Genomic DNA, 21,284 nt, shown 5'->3' with positions numbered 1-21,284 from the left:
CCATCAAAAAGTTCGAAATCCGATTGTGACGGTGTTGTGTTGAAACGTGATATTTTTCTCAGTACGGAGCACCGGTCTGCCAAGTACCAACACCGTCGTGTGCTATGCACGACGTTTTCGGCCGTATTTACCTGCCAGCTGTAGAGTTGCGTTAACGTTCCTGATACTGCTAGACCCCCCCCAAAAAAAAAAGCCAAGAAAATGAGTAAGAATACTGGATCGCATTTCTGCAGTTGAACGATTGCAGGGCTCTTTTCTCAAGACTGACATGTTATTCAAAATGTTTCCCCAATTCGTAACTTGTGCTTGCTTTTCCTCGGACACTTCGTTGGTGTGGCTGTCCTGTGATTCAAATTTACTAGTCTCCACATAAAAATAAAAATATAACAAACATAAAATAGGATGCCCTAAACAAACTGTGGATGTCAACTTCAGCCCATTCTAAAACTTCACAGCTTTAGAGTTTCCGTACTGCCTATCCCAAATCAAAGGAAGCTGAGCCGAGAACAGGCCAAGTTTTGTTCTCTTTTCCCTTGTTCTTTATTTACAAGCAGGATAGTAGGTTTAGCGTCTTCCTGAAGGCAATGACGAATGATAACATTACCTCTGAGTCTGTTTTTACCATTACTTCAAGTTTCTACACGTTATTAAAGTGCATATCGGTCATTCAAATTGGAAACAAATCCACTGTCTCTTGAACCCAAGATATCCCCATGCACTACTGCGTCTGAAGAAGACTATTCCTGCGTCGAAAACGTAACCCACTATCCGTGAGAATCACTTAAACTTAGGCAACGAATCATCTTCGAGAAAGTAGACAAAATGCAAATTTCTCCAAATCTGCATACTTAAGCAACTTTTCCCTACTTTTTGCTCAAGGTTTGACTGAAATGATTATTGTGAGAAAAAACTTTGATCTGCTTCTAGGCGAGTACGATTCCAGCCAGCTGTATGGAATTCTGAACTCTAGCAATTTGTCAAAATCAAATCCCGGGGTGTAGGTTGATAGATGATTCCCCTGGAAGCTTTTACTCTGTAATTGGTAGTTATTTCGTCACCTGAGTCGATCTGCGCATACTTATCGGTGAATCATATTATTTAGTGTACAGACAGGACGGCAGACAAGAGGCTCTCTGCCAATTCCATTAGGGTTCAAACTAATCACCATCAACCCTCACCATGGGACTCCCCTGGATGGGGGTTGATGCACCCCTGCCCTTGCGGATGACTTCCTCATGGCCGATTAAAGTTTGATCTTTATTAAGCTCGACGCGTTTGGCGTATCTACAATGTGCGACCCTTGACTAATGCTGTTGGTTTTGAGGCGGGATTTGTGACGAAGACTTTGTAACAAGTCAACCTATCTCTCCCCACGATGATAGGCTAATTCCATTCCCAGGCAGGTAGGGGCGTAAGGGGGCAACCCTCCTGATCGTTCCAGTGTTGGATGAAACCTCAAGTATATCAGAGTTTAATTCGACAACTAGAATCAAGAGCCATGACTGCAGTGGCACAACGATCGTGGACACCGACGAGTGGTTCGCGCGCGTTACATGCCGAAGTGAATACGTCACGCGCACAATTAGTGTGTAAAAGGCATTAGCGCGAGAACCAGCGCGTGAACCAACACGCGCGCACTCCATTTGTTTGCACTGCACTTTCTAGTTCACAGTGACGTCACATTTCGGTACTATGCACGCGCGCGTCAAGTTGAAGAATGTGCAGAGAGTGCGGTGCCGCCGATGTCGAGGCGTCTAATCGGATTAGTCGACAGATTCGCTGCCGCAGGGCACGAATTCGGTACAGAGTACAGTCATTAAAAAGTCACCTATAATTTCACATAGAGCACAGAAAGACGTTGATTAACCGAGATCCACAAGTTGAAACTTTTCAAACCGGAAGCCGGTTTTCTTTTGCCTGATCAGTGGCCGTGCTACGTAATGCCAGGGTGGAGAAATCTTTTCTGTTATTTCGCCTGACAACCGTTTTCCACTCACAGAGAAATTTTGGAGAAGTATCGAGCTTTAAATTTTGTAAATCTCAATTCCCTAATCCGTCTGTCAGTCAATCTCATGTTGCCATTAATGGGGACGCTTTCGATACTGTCAGAAGTCAATCAGGACTACCACACTCTCCTGTCATGTTAGCTTAACATTTTATGGACCAGGGACAAATAAAACATAAACGCGACAGACTTCGAACACGTAGGAATGCGTGCAAACCTTCGATCGGTGTTTGACGCATTTTAGGTTCTTCTGAAGAAATTCTCCTCGGGAAGAAAAACGCCATTGCACTGTTGTGGCAATAGGCAAGGGACTTCAGAATAAACGGCTGAGTGCGGTTAGAGATTTTCATTGGAACAGAAAACCATGCATTCTATAGTCGTTAAAGTGATTGTTCAGTGCCATGTGCCAATCAACTGACAGTTGTGAGTGTCCATCAAACCGTAGCTTGGTCCTGTCAGGATGCCTTTTCTTCGCTCCAGTGGTCCCAGGAGCGTGCACCAGCAGTGCACAAGTGACCGGGGTATTAATAAGCTCCCGAGCGAATTGTGAGGTTTGCGGTAAATCAGCCTCCAATCACGGGGAAACCGTTACGGCGCCTCGGTAGGAGGAGTTCTAATTCGATGCGAAATTGCCCAGGCTGACCTTCATGGTGCATGGAGATGAATTCATGAATACCTCTTTCCTTGGTTTGTGAAAATCAAACAATACACGATCGATGACTTTTTCGAGTTGGTTGTCACTGTTAGGAAAAGGAGATGTCTGTGACGTGAGCAGTTTGATTCAAAGGATTACGTCGTCTCTGCCTGACTTTTGCCGGTCTGTTGGTGTAAAGTTGAAGATATTACCCAAGTTATGTGCCTCTTGTTATCGTTCTTGCATTTGCCCATTTGTTGCTCTCTTTTCGATCGACTTGCCTCAATTAACGATCCGAATTTCCGGAATCAGCGGAACAAAAGTTAGAGAAGCTTCGGATTGAGGTAGCTTTTCTTGATCTGAAAGATTAGCTCGTCCCTGGCATGAATAAGAAGCAGTTTGTGGGTTGCTCAGAGGTTATCTGAAAGTCTTGTTGGTTTGTTTTGGAAACAGTTGCAATTCAGCCAAGTTCTGATGTCCTGGAATGTAGCAAGAAAGAATAAAACCCCAATTTCCTGTACAAAAGTTTGTTCAGAGTGTTATGTTAGATTCTAATCTTATCAAATGCAACAAATAGAAAAATTGGTTGTGAATACAAGCACTGAGCTTTCTGGAAATATCTGTTTAGATTTTGTCTAAACTCTGACTTAAATTCCGTTTCAATGTTAGATATTCTCTCATTTTTCTTGGCTATTAATGTGAGATTAATTTCAGTGGTCATTTTGCCATTTTTTTATCCCCCCTTTTTTGTACATATCTCTTCCACATCGGTTTAGCGTCTTTCTCGGAATGGTTATATCAACGAGAATCGAGCTGTCCATCTCAAAAACACAAACTGACTCCTTATTTGGTGAGGAGCTAGTTGTAGCATGTCCAGGCATTTTTATTTGGGAAAAAATACTTGCGAAGTTTTGGACCTTCAGTACCTCAAAACTGGCTGAGCTGCTTAAAGCATGTTGAGTATAGTGAAATCATGGTGAAATCCATCGCAATCGGGCCCGGCCCCCACTGACAAACGCTTTCAGTCACTACACGCTTGAATGGGGCCTCGTGGAGAGTATTAATGGTCTGAATGAACGACGGATGTGCGGTGTTTGATCAGCTTAAAGTCTCTGTTCGTCGCAAACAACCCTGGGGGGGAATCCGAGCTTTCTTCCCCACAACGTTCACTCTTCCGACCCCTGCACAATGGGGGGGGGGGCGGTTGCTGGTAAGAAAAAAAGAAAAAAATCCCCCAGGAATCTAGTAACGACCAATGCCGGATGAAAGCACGGGGAAATTCGGTAATATGGGGCGGCTTTTTTTTTTCGTCTCCATGCCCGCTGGAGAATGGTGCAAAGCGTGGCTTTGTAACGCCTCTTGGGTTGGGTTTAGGGTTTTTTGTCGGTTATGGTATTCTCAAAACACCCGCCGAGTTCTGTCATGAAATTACACGAGGGTTTGGGGTAACTTTTGAGCTTATGCTTCGGCCTGAGGGTCTTTTTAATAAAGATTTTACTTTCTTTTCCCTGTTCTGTTTTCCCACCTTTTCCGGAATCAGGTACATCCGCTCTTGTAAATGAAATCTTTGCTTGTGGTTTGATCTCAAGAAACTATTCCCCAAACTTCAAAGACGGGAAAATGGAAAAATAAATTCAAAAATTATAAATCACCCGCTTAAAAGGAAAGTAGCAGAAAATTCGTTTACATGTTGCTGAATTCATGAATGCCCAAAGATCTTTTTCACGACGATTGAGGCAACGTGAATGTCAGGGGTGAGATTGGTCAGGATTTGTTTTTCTTGATTTCAGGATTTTTTTTTATCAGGATTGTCCTGATTCCAGGATTTTTTCAATTAATCTCTAAAATTTGTAAAATCTTGTATTTATCTTTGTCTTTTTATGTATAAAATTTGATGCAAAGCAAAAGAAATGGGTATTTGAAGGGGCGCTTTAGGCAAACATCATTAATGTCTACCAAATTTCCTAAAAGCTCCCGGTGATTCCTTTTGGGTATCTCATTTCCTGATTCAATGATGTTAGTATAAACAGTGAATTTTCGTGATCAGAGGACAATCGCACGTGAGATCATAACATTCCAGGCGAAATTTGGCTTGTTCTGCAAGTTACCAATCACAAAAAAACTCAATCCAGACGTTGTGCCCGGAATGCATTACATCCTCCAGATAAACACTGTGTGCTTTAATGTATTCTGGAGTCTGGGATCAAGGCTAGTAGCTTTGACATCCCAGTTTACCATCATTACTCACGGCCACCCAGGAGTGACAAATCGAATCTTCGTAATTTACGAGTTTGGTTAGTGTGCCAGCCAATTTCGGATTGGGAAAAAAACAACAGTCGTATAGGTGAAACAAAACACGTGTATTTGTTTTATTTAGGCCTGTCAGCGCGAAATTGGGTTCATTTGGGGTGGGGGTATTTCTCGCCATATACTGAAAATTTTACCTTATTTTGGGAACTTATTCGACCATGGATTTGACGTACGACCAGTCTGATGTAGTTATGTGTTTCACTGCAAGGATATTTCGAACGTGGTGCATATAATAGCAGACCAGGCCCTGCACCATTGGCGTATTATCAAAGTGGGGGCGCCCCGATGTGCCCCCCCCGCGCCCGTTCAGAAATTAGAGAAGAAAAAATATTGGTCTGTGTTTTAATTGTGACTTTACCATCGAGTCCCTTCCCCGCAAAATATACTCCGATTACACCCTTGCCCAATACCTTCAGTCTGCAGCGTAACCTGCAGAATGTCATTTCGAATTTCATTTCAAATCAAAATAATCCCTGTTGATGGGTAGCAACCGCAATTACCTCATTGAAGAATATTATTTTCGTCCTTTTTTGCCCAAGCCTGTTGGACTTGCTCAATTTTTTGCAATCCCTGTTTCGTTTTCTTTTGAACAGGTTGCATTATCAAGGGCCAGTCGAACCGAAGTGAAAAGAGCAGCGATATGCGCGTGCGCGGTCGTCGTGACAACCCTCATCCTTGTTGCTGGTACACTCGGTGCCATCGCACTGTGGTTGTCCTTCCACCACACGCCGCACGATGGTCACCACGTCGCTCACTACGACGGTGACAGAGACGAGAAGCCGCTGTCCCCAGGCATCGAAATCGACGACGGGGGACTCTGGCCCGTTGGAGACATCGGCCAAGTTGACGTCACCGAGTCGATCACCGAAGTGCCGGGGGCAGCCACGGGGGCCGGCGACATCCTGATCGACGGTAACGACCGTGGCTTCGGTCAGTCGGAAACCACGACGGCGACACCGAAGGCCGAGCAGACGACGGGAACCACACCGTCTGCTAGCCCTCATCAGGAATCTTCCGTATGGGATAGCTTCTCCGTCCCGTACTCGGTGTTGTCCGAGCAGGATCTGGGTGCGTCGTCCGACTACGGCACCATCTCGTTCACCTGGGACTCTGCCTCGGACGCGGGCTCTGGCTCGGGAAGCGATACTGACGGAGAGGACTACGAGGAGATACCTTACAGGTCGTCCGCTACCTCGTATTATTCGTCTTCTTTCGTCGGAGAATCGTACGACCCCACCACCAATCTGGGAGTTTACGAGGGGAGGGACGACTGGTATTGGGAAGACGATGCGTCTGGATCGGGATCTGGCGATACAGAAACCAGTGGGGTAAGACGATGGATTATTACCACACAGATAATCGAGGAACAAGTTACAGTTGAGTACATCACGGCAAAGTGCGCCTCCAAGAGTTTGCCTCCTCAAAAGGCCGCATCACAGTCGAAGCCTTCATATCCCAGCATTCCTTACCCCTTCCTTTTATTGTGGCGTAACTGCCGTACATTTGGTGGTTGGGTGGCACTTGGGCCCCTCATTTTCTGGAGGGGACACTCAGTGGGTTTGGTCACAGTTAAAACACTGACCAAGTTAGACTATTTTTCTTCTCCAAAATTGAATCCATCCGCTGAGAACTTTCTTCTCATTTTTTCCATCAGGACGGAATCGTTCCAGCTGTTGTCGACCCTTACAGCCTGGGCCAAGAGACCGCCCGTCCCGTCCCGAAAACCCCACAGGAATTCACGGTGGTCCGGTACCCCGTCCCGGTGTCGAACTACAATACTCTTTGTACATCGGTAAGTTCTTGGGTAAGTTTACCAGACCAACAGAGGAACCCCGTAGCTGTCTGAACAGGCGACGTTGCTGATGAAGTAGCTGCTCTGTCTCGTGTGAGCAAACTCTAAGCCACTGTTTCGTGTGAGCAAACTCTAAGCCGCTGACGCCATTTTGGTTAGCCAGCTATTAATTTTCAAATTAAATTTTCAACTGTGGGTTGGATCTGCTGTCAGTCGCTCGTCGATGTTTCCACGATTTAAGATTGAGGCAATCACGAATTTGGTATATTCTGCCATCCTTTTGCTTATGATGGTATCAGTGCAAAGTGGAAAATCGGTCTTCCTCTAACAATTACAGCCAGGTTTAAAAAGTAGCCAACTGACCTTGCAAAAGAGAGGTCAGTCCACGGAGAGACGCAGGTTCAATAATTATGCTCGATTTTAGTACAAAAGTAGCTCTTCACCTATACTGGCACGCAAGCGTGACTAGATTGTCAGGAATGTTCATTACAACATTGGACTTATTGCAATGACGTTTTTTTTATTTGTCAGAATACCTGTGCTTTCGGCTTTTTCAAGAGAGAGGACAGGATGGAGGTAATTGAAACCGATCTGCGCATGAAACCATTAAGACTGACGGTTCTCAGGAAGAATGGCGGGAGGATCTTCACGATGACACGCGACGAAGACCAGGTGAGGCCAAGTAGATGTGGTTTCCACCGTAATTTACAGCCATTACTCTCCGCTTTGAGCAGAAGCACTTCCTAATCTTCCTAATCTTCCTAAGAGCCATGTTGTTTGGGAGTGCTCGAGTGTTCATTTTGCTGGTAGTCACACGCCCGTAACGCGTGCATTTCATAGTTGTGAACCAACGAAGTGCAGTTCAACCAAAGGAGCCGCATTTGCTTGGAAAATTGCGCCCTCTCTCGGTCCAGGTTGAGGCTCATAAGGGAATAAACTTGTCTTAAACGTTCGCGCCTCCGACATGGGCGTTATCAGCTTCCATTCTCAGACGTTTTAAGAGCGGCCAAGTATTATTTATCGGCATTTATTAGCATTCGTGATTTGTGCCTGTCGCGAGTAGGCGTATTCAATTTCTCTTGTTGATGCGCGCGTAGTGCGTCTGCGTGTGGTGACGCAGACCGCGATGAGCCGTCTGACAGGTGAAAATAAACGACTTCGACCGTGCGGGGCGGTTACTTGACCAGGCCCTCGCGACCTATGCGGAATTGTCCATCCTCTGCCAAGCAACTTGCCAATCCTCTGTTTAGCCTTCTCGTTTTGAAGACTTCGTTTGTACAAAATTAACAAACAATCACAATGAAACTCTTTATATGTGCTCTAGAAGAATAAAATAAAATATAAAACAAAACTCTACTTATTTCTGAAAAGAAATGTCAGAGGAATATGAAATTATTTTAGCTTCAAAGTGGTTGCTCAGATGATAAAATATTTCCATTTTCAATCGATCTCTTGGCCTTTTTTCCCCGCTAAATGTCTCCATTTTTAGAAGTTTTCCCAGAACAATGAGACACTTTATACAACTGGCCAGAATCTGAACTACACAATACAATCAGTTTTATCTGGCTAGATTTTTGGGTCAACTTTCATGGGTTAATTTAGGCACTTCTGCGCAGCGCGGTTTACGTGTTTTACGCGCACAATACCGATCCAGCCACGTACCGTGCACAGGACACTGCGTCCAATGGCTTGTTACACGCGCACCGACGTACATGGGGATACGTGCTGCCGGTGCTTCATGGCTCCTTTAAGACCGGCCATTTAACAGGCTCCGACCAATAGGAATGGCTAAAATCAGTCTATTTCATGAATGCGCATTGAAGCTTTCTTCGACATGTGCAGATGCTGTGAAAAATGCTCGCTCGCTATAACTCAAAAATGCACCATACAAACGTATTACATGTACATGTAATTCAAATCACGGCACTGTCACAGTGTACACGGTGTGCTTTCGTCCCTCATTCCTAGTATGACGCTAACACTGAGTCGTTCTTGTCACATTAAGGGGTACAGGGCCATCTTGTTGGATGAGAGTGGAATTTGCCTGCTGACAAGACTTGACAACACTGAGAACATGGTGAGTATCCACTCTGTATAAGAGCAGACAACCTTTCTCGATAGGGCAGTTCAAAAACCTGCTACCCAGGGCTGCATGTAGTCCGAGTTACGCCAGCTTTAGATTTTGGAAACAAAATGGCTGATCATTATGTGTAGAGTGTAGCGTGCGGCCATTTTATTCAAACTTGTCCGTGTGCATTGCTGCATACACCTGCTAGTTTGTTTCAAACAATTGTGACACTTATGTTTGCAACTCTCTATACATAGCTCAGCTGCTTTCATTCCAGTTATAAGGAGTTATAGTTATGAGTTATAAGGAGCCGATTTGGATACATATAATGTTTTTTCTCGATCTCAATTGAACTTCCCAGCACATTCGCCAGAACTCAGCCGTGCCTATCGTCGAGAAGCTACGAGTGACTCTCCCGGTAGAACTGCCCGTGCCGCTGCTGAGCCAGATCAGTGGGCCCATCATGGACACGTGCCGGAACGTCCCCGTCTTCTGGGCCCAGCAGGTAGGCGACAGCGACGAAGCCAACTTCATCAACAGAATGCGGCGTAGCAGCCCGCCCTCAGCGGCTGGCAGCACCGACGGTGGGGTGGACCTAGGGGGCGGTATCCACTTCCAGTGTTGCTGGTGCGCGTACGCCGACGATCCGTGTCCTTGCGAATGTGGGCGCTTCTAGTTGACGATGGCCTCTAGTTGCCGTCGCGTCCTGCCTTTGTACATATTTTTTTTTACATACCTGCATACTATTAGCTTTGTCACTGGTATATGAATATATTTTTTAAAAAAGCAATTCGACAATCATCCGAATATTTCCCCGGCGTGCCAGTTGTATATTCGTTTGCCAAAAATGTTTCTGCAGCGGTGTACATAGCCTAATGTGATAATGTAATTTCGAAACTTTAAACAGACAGCTTGCATCAATTTTTTGGCAGTATTTAGTAAGCCTTATCTGCTATATGCATTACTGATTGTATTGGAATCAATACTTTGCCGAAAAGTGTTGTGTTAAATTGGTGTTAAAATAACACCCTGGCTATTATCAGAGGGCTACACCAGACTGGATGGGTGTCAAATCAACATAGTTTTTGCAGCTAAGTCCAGTCTATAGAACTGTATATAGAGAGAGTAGAGCCAACTGCAGACTTTAGAACCAAAATGGCTGTTACAGTTCATATGTGAAGCAGACTGCAGGAACAAGCCAAGTTCACACAACGTAGTCCCGCATGACTGCGTTTCAGCTGAGCGGAAGATAGGATCTCAATATGGCTCGACTCGAGTGCTTGTCGTTGAAGCGTTGAAGGCATTCCTGACAAAGAATGAGTGATTATTCGTAGGAAACTGACGATTACTGGGAAGATTGATTACACCAGTCCTCAGTGAATAAGCGGACAGAAAAAGCTTCCCCTGGGCTCTTTTCGGATTGGCATAGTTTCGGAAAATCCTGAACATAAGCGGGTATAACTTCAGCAACATGGAAGCGACAGTGCAAGAGAGGAAAAAGCAGTGTTACAGGGCCCATACTTCAAAGCGATTAGACCAAACCGGGTGTCTCATTCTTTTAATTGAAGAGAAGAATAGATGTTTACCATTTTTCTTTACCGTTTGATTCACTAAGTGACAAATATGACTTTGCATTCGATGTAAATAGGCCTACACACGTAATAAGCAGCAGTAGCTAAAAATGAAAACATGCATCGGTTATTCACCAAATAGGAATGTGCATGAGAACTTATGCATTTTTGGAACCAGTGTTGAAGCAAGAAAGTTTCCATTTATTTCACATGGTAATCGAATGGAAACAAAAGACGACTGCATTGTTGGAGCATAAAAGGACGAGAAAAAACGAGACTAAAATAAGTAATTTTTCAAAGCTTCTTGATAAGTTTTGTTTATTTAAGGGTTCGACATAGGCCATCAGAAGATATTCCTGAGTCGCCATTGGAAATTTATTTGCTGTACATTTAAAATGATTACCTCATACTTGAAATTGTGTCACACCCGTTTCAGACAGGCGTTCTAGAGTCGCGCCAAACCAAATAGAATAAAGAGCGACTCGGGTCGACCCGATTAAATTTTAGTTTCAGTTAAACAAACTTAATACACACATTTGCATTGGGTTAGGCTCGCGAGAAGAGCGACGTCTGAAAACAAATCGCTCTGGTGTCGGTCCAAGCGCCTGTAAGTGTCGGTCTTTCGCCTGCTAGCAAGCCTGGTCGCTTCGACGTCGAACTGAATTTGCTTTTAATTTGGTTTGGCGTGACTCTAGAATGCTTATCTGACACGGGTGTTACTTGCTATTTTGTACGATTATTGTCAGAATAAAAAAATGTACTGGTTAAAGTGCTACTGTGCGCTGGCTTAATAATTGTGGTCAAGTGTCGTGAAAAATGCCGCCAGTTTAACATAGAGAAGTTTTGATTTGCCCAGTGACCGTATGCAGCAAGGTATGAGACGGAGAGAATCCCCCCCCCCTGCTTTGTGTTGGTCATTGTCTCGCTGGAACCTGGGGAATTCCTTTCAGACATTTTGGGTAATATGTTAAGTTGGCCTATTATTGAAGTGTGTATAGGGTTTGCACATGTGTGTATGGGGGGTACCCCTCGGTCTCATTTCTTGCTGGGTATACCAAATAAAGTCAGTTCTCAAGAGAAGGGAGGTGTACTGTTGTTCACAAGGGTCTACCTTGTTTAACAGGGAGGACAGGTGTCCAAGCTGGTAAGTACATAGGCCCTAAGCACAGCAGAATATTTGCTTTTGTTAAATTCTTATGACATCATGCACTTTCTCATAACTATACCTGCCGTGACCAGCTTTAGACATCGCTAATAACACGTTAACTTCCACCCCTGCAAAACGAATGGATGCAACCACTCCAAGCGTTTTACACGCATGCCAGGTTTGAAAAGCTCTGCACGTCACTGGACAATAATGATTGTGATATGTGATGGCGTACGTAGCCCACTGTCCTGCTGGAATGAATGAGAGAATGCCTACATGTTTTCTGTCACCAAATGCTCAGTGATCATTGACATTTTTGGTCGGGGTGGGGTTTTTTCCTTCCGTGGTATAAAACAGCATTTGCTTCAACAGGAGAGAGTACTACCGACGCTAGCTACGACAAGGTGAGACAGGTTGTATACTTTGTCTTTACTTCTCTAAAGCAACGGCCTAAGATGTACGTTTTAGGAGTTAGTACTGTAATGGAGTTGAGTAAGATGTGAGCCTACATGCATCAAGAGTTTCATTTACGGACAGCAATAAGTTTAGCTCACGTACAGCAATTACCCGCATGTCTTACAAAGTCGTTGGGTACAAGCACAAGGTGTCAGATGATGCTCAACTTTTTCTCAAGTGACCTTCGAAATATTCTGACCGTTCTGGTGATTTTCTTACTGCATTGAGATCCCATGAAATCAGATTAGTCCGTGGTTTAGAATTGCCAAGATAAGAAATATTAAGCGCTTTTCAAATCTGTCGACAGAATTACAGCTGAAAGGTGTTACAGAAGAAGTTACCGTATTCCCTAACATCGTCTTTGCAGCTTAGCTTTAGAGGTCAGCCTTACTTTGTTTTGATTTGTTCTTTTTAACGTCATGCCTAGACCCCTATTCCCTCAGTTTTCTTGATTTTCTTTTTAGAAATCAAATCGGCGACAATGAAGACGTATCTGTGCCTGGCTCTCTTGATGTTTATCGGTTGCGTCTTGGGAAGTGGTAAATTGGCCCCTCTTTTTTCTTTTTTTTGGGGGGGGGGTGACCTCGTAACAAGCACCTGGTTACCCCCGCCCCCGGGAAAAGCTTTGAATTGCTTTCAAACCCCCATCGCACAAAGTTGTCATTGTTCATCTTCGGCAAGGTGTACCAATGCGACCACATAAAACGCTTATATGCCTTAGGGCTCAGACATCCACACAGTAGGGGAGTTCTTTTGAAAATCTACCATTACTTCACCGTCACGCAGATGTTCCATTTGAAGAAGTGGACTAAAAATATCCTCTGTTATTCTAATAGGAATCCAAGAAAATGAACCATGTAGGGTATTGTGCCTTAAAGAAGTCGTACTTTCTTGTACGCTCGCAAAATCAAGAGCATGTATTCTGCTAAAACTTTCCTGGAGAGGCAACCTCACAGAATCGGACAGTAAGAAATATTTTGAACGAAAGGAGACACCAAACAAAACGATGACGTGATCTAGTTTTGCTTGCAGAGATGGAGAGAGAGCTGATCCTAAGACTTCTCGAAGACCTGGGAGCTCGTCGCGAGTTTGAAGTCAAGAGAGGTCAGTCAGTAGCACATCTTGCTTCCAAAACAACTTGACCCCACTTTTCAGCAGAGAGCGCAGTTCCTAATTTTGATCGTGTGTTAAGCTGTATGTCCTTTCTTGCAGTAGGTTTTGGGAACAGAAAATCTTCGCCAAAGAGGCTCCCTACTTTGATGATGTAGCCTATCTCTGTGAATTATGCAACCATTCGTTCTGTTTATAAAAAAAATCAATGCACAAAAACGTCTTGTTTGTCTGAATGATTCAAATTTTGGTAAAATGGGACACAGTGCAATTTTGTGCATGCAGAGTTTGGGAGGCGGACATCTGTGCATAATTCTGTCATGGAATATTCTCAATGTATAAGCTGAGTGGTAATGAAATCATTCTACTGTCGACCTAGAATAATGCTACTCTTCCTTTTTTACTGCAACCACAATAAAGATGCCCAACCCTAAAGGCTCCCCACAACAAGTCATGAAGCTGCCGAATTGTTTTGTTTTTTTCATTTCCTTTTTGAGCCTCTTGCCAGAACCCCTAAAATTACCCTCCTAAAATCAATTCACTGCTAACGTGAACGAGCTTTGTTTTAATGCAGCCACAATAAAGAAGCCGAATCACAAAAACAAAGGAAGCTGCACATATGTATCTTTCCATTTTCCTTTTTTAGGTTCCTGTCAGAAAACCACAGATTGTCCTCCTGGTAAGGTGTGTGTGAAGGAGCATCCTCGCGATCCGGGCGAGTGCCAGTGAAAGCCAACCGTCGGCCTTCAGACGCAATACACACAGGTACAAAAGACACTCATGTGCGTTCCTTGGGTTTACTTTTCAGGTTCTGTTCATGCTATTCCTGTTCTTTATCCCGCTGCCCCCAACGCCTGATGAAGTCGATCAAATCTAATGATAGGATGGCTTCCAGACGCAAGAAATAAGTTAAGAGACCGACCTGCTGGTTAAAGGTTCAGGCTAACAATCTTCACGTTCGCTTCATTACTACTGCTGTTCATTTTTTATACCCGTATCACCGCCGCTAAAGCGTGACCGTTTCCATTCGCAAACTCTGCGCTTCGTGCCCCAAATTGACTAAGTCTGTTAATAGACCAACTTTCTCATTGGCGGGAACCCAAATGCTCAATTCAGTGGTAGCCTGGAGCAAAATAAATCATTCCTTGTGAATGGCCGTGTTGGTTGCAACAATGGTCGAGCAGTTTCACCTTTTATATGTTTAACGTCTAGTTTTTTTTTGTATTGTAAAGATGCTTCTTAACTGAATGTTTCTATTATGTTTCTCCTTACAGATGCTGATTCAACAAACAACGGATTGGATGCTTGTCAAGTAAACAGACGGGTGGTGGTTCAGAAAAATTTCTTCAACTTGTTTTATTGACAGATTCCCTACATTGTGTATTCCTATTGGCAAAAAACGATGGCAGGCGGAAAACAATGAAGGACCAATCGACTGCACAATTAGACTCATGTTGTAACTATTGAAATATAAAACAAACTTGAAAATTGAAAGTAATGAAATGTTGGCATTTTTTTAAAAAAGGGACGGCTAGAATTCATGAGTTTACAAAAAAATCCCCACATAACCAACGTACAAACTCGTGCACGAAAAAGGACGAATAATTTTCTCCTTGGTGTGACTTTTATTTTATGATGGTAGCATACTTATAACCTCGCATAATGATTACGCCGATATATGATACCTTGGTGAAAAATTATAGTTTCTTTGAGGATTGTCAAGAAGGCCAAGTTTCGTCAGCAGAGATCTACACTGGGTGTGGCCCATTTGAATAACAAGTCTCAATTTATTGCTAATTTGAGTAAATGTGTCTTTAATGCTTCAAATGCTGAACCGTATAACTTCTTTTTCTTCTGAATACATGTATGTTTCTGCTAAATAACACCCTTATTTACACTACATGGTCTAACACTGGGTTATTAAAGTTTGAAAGAGAAAACAGTGACTTTGTCTGTCGTCTTTCAGTGAATATCGTTTCCAAAGATGTATTTCCAAATCCATATGTTTACCAGATTATGAGGACCATTAAGACAATCATTATCATTCACTCAGTGTTCAGCATTCTAAGGACTTAAAGTTTAAAATTAATAGGATTACAAAAAGACAGTCACAAAAAGCGACCAAACTGTACTGGTAGTGATGAGCCAATTCGATATTTCAAAAAGGCAAGGTCATTCCGGACAAATCCGCACAGGGCCGCGCTGATAGGGTAGACACTGGACGCGCGTCCAAATGACCTTGAACGCGTTTCATTTCGGGCATGCGCTGTTGGAATACCGAATTCCCTCAATATGGTCGCATCAAAACTGGAAACTGCCACAGGGTCTAAAACGGCAGAATGGAGCTGCCTTGTCTATAGAGTACCGAAGTAAACACATGTACGTCACGTGCACAGTTACCAGTGTGTCTATACATCACCAAGGTCACCTAGGAATACTGCTTTATAGGTGCACAGTGCAAGTCACGCGTACAAAAATACACTTTAGGCCCTAAGACGGATGATTTTTAATAGCGAGTTGCGGGCGACTTTAAGTAATCAGCTAAAAATAAAATGCAATTAGACATTACAATACCGAATTAACGTTAAAACAGAAGCAACTTATTTTACACAAAATGCACAAACTATCGTTCACAGAACGTTCATGTCGAAATTTGTTACAAGTTACGCAAGGCAAGTATCTGACGTCATGAATTAGACACCTAAATGTAGCACGGAAAGGCTTGAACCATATACAGCATCCTCAACAATAACACTTACTACGTTTTGATGATTACATTGTACATTCTGTATAGGCTTAATATACGCTTAATATCAACTTGTAATGTAAAATTACACGAATACAGAAAGCCGGAAAGTGTTGTTAGAACCGAAATGAGTAAAAAGCGCCAGTTTTTGTACATCTCCTGGCCTCTGGACTTCCACATCCTCATTTTATATAGAGGACCCTTCGCCGTCGTGAGTAAAATTGCGCCTTCGCGATTTTCAGGTCAACGGCTTTGTTCAATTTCATGAGTGTAGGGGATGGACGCTTCAGCTTACAACAAAAATATTAACTTCAATTAAAAGACTGAATATGTTTGGTTGTCCAATCTGGCTCCATGTTGGGTTCCCACATGACATGCTTTTTTACCATCCATTTTTTTTACATATTTACGATGGTCCTGTGGTGGGGACCGCAGATCCTTACACGTTACGGCAAAGATAAAACGATTCCACCAACGTTTCTCTCTTTCACCGGTTAGGGGATGCTTCAAGTCGAGCGGATATAGGTGTTTATCGAGAGAGTTGCGACATGAGTGTCTCAACAGACTGTTGGAACCAAAATGGAGAATTATGCGTCCGTGAACGTGGACAATAATTTTCAAATGCACACAATAGTTGCAAGCTGAACTGCATACATCATGAGGGATTTTTCACGATTGGGCCAGAACACTCTTCGCATATTTAACAGCAAGAAAATGACGAGAAACAGTTGAATATAACATAATCTTTCCAACTTATGATTTGCTCACACATCTTCAATATTGGTTTCAATATTTCAGCTGATAACGGAATGACCAGGTTTAGGATTTACATTTGTGTATTGGTTTCAACCTCTTTAGGGGTATCCTCATGCGGCATGTCCTTTGCAGGTGGCGGGGATTTGATGGGAGCAGCCTCCCGAGGAAGTGTGGCTTCTCTCGGCGCTGCCTGAGGTTTGCTCGGGGATTTCCCCTCTAGCTTGTCATCGGCCAAGGTTGGCGTTCCTGGCCGAGGTGACGGGTGGGGCGACGTCTTCGGCTGGTAGGGAGGCGGGGGTGGGGGCCCCGCAGGGGAATGTGAACCAACGGGAGGAGTGTTGATAGACCTGCCTCTCTTCATGGGCGGTGCCTGGGGGCGACTGGGCTCGCTCACAACAGACATGAAGCCGTCAGCGGACTTCCGCAACTTCTTCTTCGACGGATAGACCAATTCTTGCAGGAGACAGAGAGCTTCGGTACCGAAGAGCAAGATATGCCTGGAGGTTGGATTTGGGGGCGGTACCGCATCATCGAAGGCAACCCCTGCTACGGAATGGAAATCGCTGTTGCGCTCACGAAACAAAGCAAAGTCCAGAAAAGACAGGCCGTCTTTACGCTGGAAAATATTGCTGGGCATGGCTGACAGCACTTCGGTGGACTCCTCGGCCGTCATGCTCTCCTCACCGTTGAGGGCGTTATTGGCGGCCCCGCCACCTGTCTCGTAATGCCCCCGGACCCACGTCTTGCAGAGTTCTAGCATAGAGTTCCGTTGCACACTGAGAACACGGAGGGGTGTCTCGGTGGCGAAAAGCCGGGCGCAGCTCGTCTCGTCGACGGCACCGAGGTCGGGCACCTTTGGCATCGGATCGTCGAATCGAGTTGAATACAGGTGCGCAATTATATCTTGCTGCCACTGCCCATCGAATGAATAAAGCTGGGTGCCTTGGTCAAGGGTGACATATCGCATGTCTACGGCTGTCAAGTTACACTTTCTCAGAACCTCTTTGGTGAGATCTGACTTGAGAAAATGTCCGAATGTTCCGTTCGAATTGGAACTAGACACAGCCTCGTAGATGCTTGCTAGATCTTCTATTCTCTTGGTAAACTGTCCTGCCATTGTAAAACGTTTTTCTTGGGAGTTTATTCCTTTCAACCTAACGATTTAAAGTAGAATTAAAATAAGGTGAAAGGTTATGTCCAGACATATTTTATGTGGATTGGTAAAATGTTTGATCTTAGAGATAGGCCCTAGCTACGAAGATATTGTATTGAATCAAACCCAGACCTACATGGGCTTCCATCGAGACAAAAACGACAACACGAAAAATAGAAACAAAACCAGATTTTATTTTTATTTTGTTGTTCTTAATTTATTTGAGTTTTCTGTTATATTTCTATTTCTTTATTTTTGATTCTTGGTTTTACTTTATTCATTTATATTTCAACTCTATCTTTTTATTTTTCATGTTGTCTATCTTATAACAGCTTTTCCTCCTTCTAGAATCACTATTGTTTAGTTTTAGGAATTGTTTAGTTTGTAACATTTTCAAAAAAGGTACTGCAATATTATTTCTTAAAATGTCCCAGTTGTTTCACAGATCCAAAAAGACCGTGCTACGAAGTCATCTTCTGCGTTGGACCCACCGCATATTAAGAAGCCTAAATAAGTGCAGTTTGGTAATAATTTTCAAGTGCAAACTTGATTCAGGCAAACGGTTCTTCTAATCATCTGCCATGCTGTGCACTTTTAATCATAAACGTCGTAAGTGTTTCATCTAGGACTACTCCAAATGTTAGAATCTGAGGGGTCATACAAAAAAACAACAATTGCAAACCTGTTCTCATACCAAGGTTTTCGACAATACCTTCTTCCCCAGAACAGTTAGGAATTGGAACAACATGCCACAATCTCTAGTCAATGCAACATCAGTGTCAGCATTCAAGGATGCAGTGGGGCAATATTTTCATTGATGGGTTGTTTTAATTTGGCGTCAATCTTTCAACGAGAAGCCTACACCTAACACAGCGGGTCTGATGTGTCCCCTGTATGCTTTATACCATACTATACCATACACATATATACAATATCTGACCATGGAGGGGGTTATTCCTCCATGATCTCACCTGTCCCTTCCAGGCAAGGTTAAAAAGCTGAAATTTTAACTGGCACACAATGGCGCTTTCCGCGGGCCATATTTTCACTGCACTAAGGATCCTTAAATGTGACAACTTGTTTACACGCAAGTGTTCAAAGATTGTGGGGGTACAGGCAGAGATTGTAATTTCTGAACAAGCAAAAACTGCCTGTCCAAATTTGTTTTTTGCCAGTCCTTGGGACAGGGGACATTTGGCCCAGAGATAATACACTTATCTCGTCAGTGTTCGATGTGCAATAAAACCTTGCATGCGAGTGCCCATTGTGCATAGAATGACTTAATGATTTGACAGCTGAAATGTTCAGCATAAACGGGTCACAGGTTATTGGGAATTTTATATTGTACATGATACACTACACGACAATAGTTCAAGGATCATTTCTTACATCAGGGTTTGAACACATGCAGAATATACCCTACATGATGAAATGGGTCGATGAACAGCACTTCCCTGATTTTTCAATGAGGAAGTATATATCTTATAATCCAAGGTCGAAACAGAACTATTGCCCAATGCCCAGTTCTGTCTCATGCTAGAAAGTTACAACTTTAATAATCATCGATGAGATAAAAAAAAAACGGTAAATGAATATTTTTCTTAAACATTTTATTTTGGCATCAGTCCATCTCAAAGTAATAGTTTCTTCAGTACAGCTTCAAGGTACGTCTGAAATCATAAAGCCCTTCTTTCCAAAATGGGCCTCAATTTTTTTTATATTGATGACAACACTCCTACATAAATCAGTTGCCTGTGGAAGTCAGAAATTCGGGTCTTTCTCTGCTGCACTTAACATCGAGAAGAAGATACCATGACAGACAGTTCAGAAATATGCAACATTTTGTAGTGGAAATATGAAGTATGTCATGCAGTTTACGGTGTCATTTTCAAGGAAGGTGATCTATCAACAACTGAACTCAGTTGTAACTCAGCCTATCATGCCTATTATATATTGGGTGTGTCTAGGACCAAAAGCTACAGAGGGTCTGCAGACACAGGACGTACAATCTTTCTGTATTTCTCGAATTCAACCTTAGTCACAGAAGACTGCAGTAAACATACATGAATACAGGCCTAATAGTATCCTACATAACAGTTGGTCATCCCATGCACCAAGTTGATTCAAAGGAAGAAAAACTGATTCCAGGGCCTGCATGTCATGCCAATTGGATATTTCTTTCCCATCCCTCGTGAGAAAATCATGCCAAAAGTAGGAATGTATTAAAAAAACTGAAAAACCCACGAAACTGGCGACCCAGACTCGCTCTCGCCCTGCTATGACCGCTGATGACTGTGTCATTATTTATGCTAGCTAGTACAGACCGTCTCAGAAATGCATACGAACCCTAGGCCCACATACACTCAGTCTCGTTACCGCCTTCATTCATTCCTCAAACTCGTACCTGTTTTCAGCCTGTACAGATCTTTCATCTGCAGCAGAATGTCACTTAAATACTCTTTTCCAACAACACTTGCAAACGAGGAGTCAAGAGTGAACTTTTCCGAATGATTAAACTGAAACTAGGTGCCCGGTTTCTCGTCTGTATTTACACAGCACTCTCGGTTGATACTGTTGACCCCTGACCTCAACATTGTCGATACTGCATTAACTATTCGGTGTCGTCGGATTACTCCATTTTAAAGAATCGATACTTTGTCGCAGTATCACATTCCTTGTGACGCTTTCGATACCACACACGCATTAAGGAAACAAAAATCGGTATTTGTCGCTGACAGAATGCGGAACAAGTGAGCCTGAAAGTGAAAAGAGGTGTGGCGGAAACATGAATAGATGTAATACAAGCTATTGCGTTGTACGTCAAAATCAATCACACTCCAAATGAAAATAAGACAGTCCTTTCAATGATAGTGAAGAGAACAGAAAGACATCGGCTGGCCAAACTGGGCGTGCGTACGCTTAAAAAACCCGGAAGTAACCGAGTCAAGTGGAGATCACGTGCTCCGTTCAGCACAGGCTGGCTAATTGTCACGTGAAATCCAGCTCGTCACGCGTCTTGCCAGCCAGTGCGCCAAGTGCTGAGCGCTGGTTGCCGAATGTGATTTTGAAAACAAACTAACAAATAAAAGTAAGAGGGTGAACGTGCGAACCAACAAATAAAGGGAAGCTAAACAAAAGGAAACAGGAAAACAAAGGGCAAAAGCATAAAACGATCTTAATAGGTTGAATTGCAAATTCCATTCCTTTTAGGACAGAAATTCGAAGAGACTGGGTAGGCCTACAGTCTTCGATGAAAAAAAGAAAAGAGGGCAAAGGGGAAAAACAATGGATTGTTGTCGAAGCTTCGAAATGACAGTAATCACTGTATTAAAGTGGACTGCACCTCAGCGCCCAGTCTCCCCCTCTCGATCAAGACAGAATCGTTTTCAAACACAAAAGTGATACGGGGTGATTTCAAGCCGGCAATTTATGGAAAACCCATAAAATTATTGAGTTTTAAATTAGGCCTACAACACCGTTATTAACAAAGGTCAACATGGTGACGTCACTGACACTAGGCGTTCGGGTATACATTG

At 43.4% G+C, this 21,284-nt stretch overlaps 2 protein-coding genes across 3 annotated transcripts in view; one reads left to right on the top strand and one right to left on the bottom strand.

Annotated features, from left to right (window-relative positions):
- LOC110981107 (uncharacterized) overlaps positions 1 to 15,039 on the top strand; it is a 27,506-nt gene extending 12,467 nt beyond the window's left edge. Inside the window, exons 2-10 of one of the 2 annotated variants that reach the window (XM_022238343.2) lie at positions 5,543 to 6,277; positions 6,604 to 6,753; positions 7,273 to 7,413; positions 8,747 to 8,818; positions 9,171 to 11,524; positions 12,448 to 12,522; positions 13,016 to 13,087; positions 13,740 to 13,858; positions 14,368 to 15,039. In XM_022238343.2, the coding sequence (XP_022094035.2) occupies positions 5,543 to 6,277; positions 6,604 to 6,753; positions 7,273 to 7,413; positions 8,747 to 8,818; positions 9,171 to 9,485 (1,413 nt within the window). In that variant the 3' untranslated portion in view covers positions 9,486 to 11,524; positions 12,448 to 12,522; positions 13,016 to 13,087; positions 13,740 to 13,858; positions 14,368 to 15,039. The remainder of the gene's footprint in view (positions 1 to 5,542; positions 6,278 to 6,603; positions 6,754 to 7,272; positions 7,414 to 8,746; positions 8,819 to 9,170; positions 11,525 to 12,447; positions 12,523 to 13,015; positions 13,088 to 13,739; positions 13,859 to 14,367) is intronic. The other variant, XM_022238345.2, reaches the window with a different exon arrangement.
- Positions 14,696 to 21,284, bottom strand: LOC110981108 (uncharacterized). The gene is made up of 2 exons (XM_022238346.2): positions 20,153 to 21,284; positions 14,696 to 17,749 (listed from the first exon to the last, which is right to left on the bottom strand). Exon 2 carries the CDS (start codon positions 17,710 to 17,712, stop codon positions 16,666 to 16,668), a length of 1,047 nt encoding a protein of 348 aa, XP_022094038.2. The 5' UTR covers positions 17,713 to 17,749; positions 20,153 to 21,284; the 3' UTR covers positions 14,696 to 16,665.

Source organism: Acanthaster planci, linkage group LG21 (assembly GCF_054643075.1).
Source record: "Acanthaster planci isolate LZ-2023a linkage group LG21, COTS_SCS, whole genome shotgun sequence".
Lineage (NCBI taxonomy): Eukaryota > Metazoa > Echinodermata > Asteroidea > Valvatida > Acanthasteridae > Acanthaster > Acanthaster planci.
Note: the sequence above shows the minus strand (reverse complement) of the source record. Positions and strands in the feature narration are given on the sequence as shown.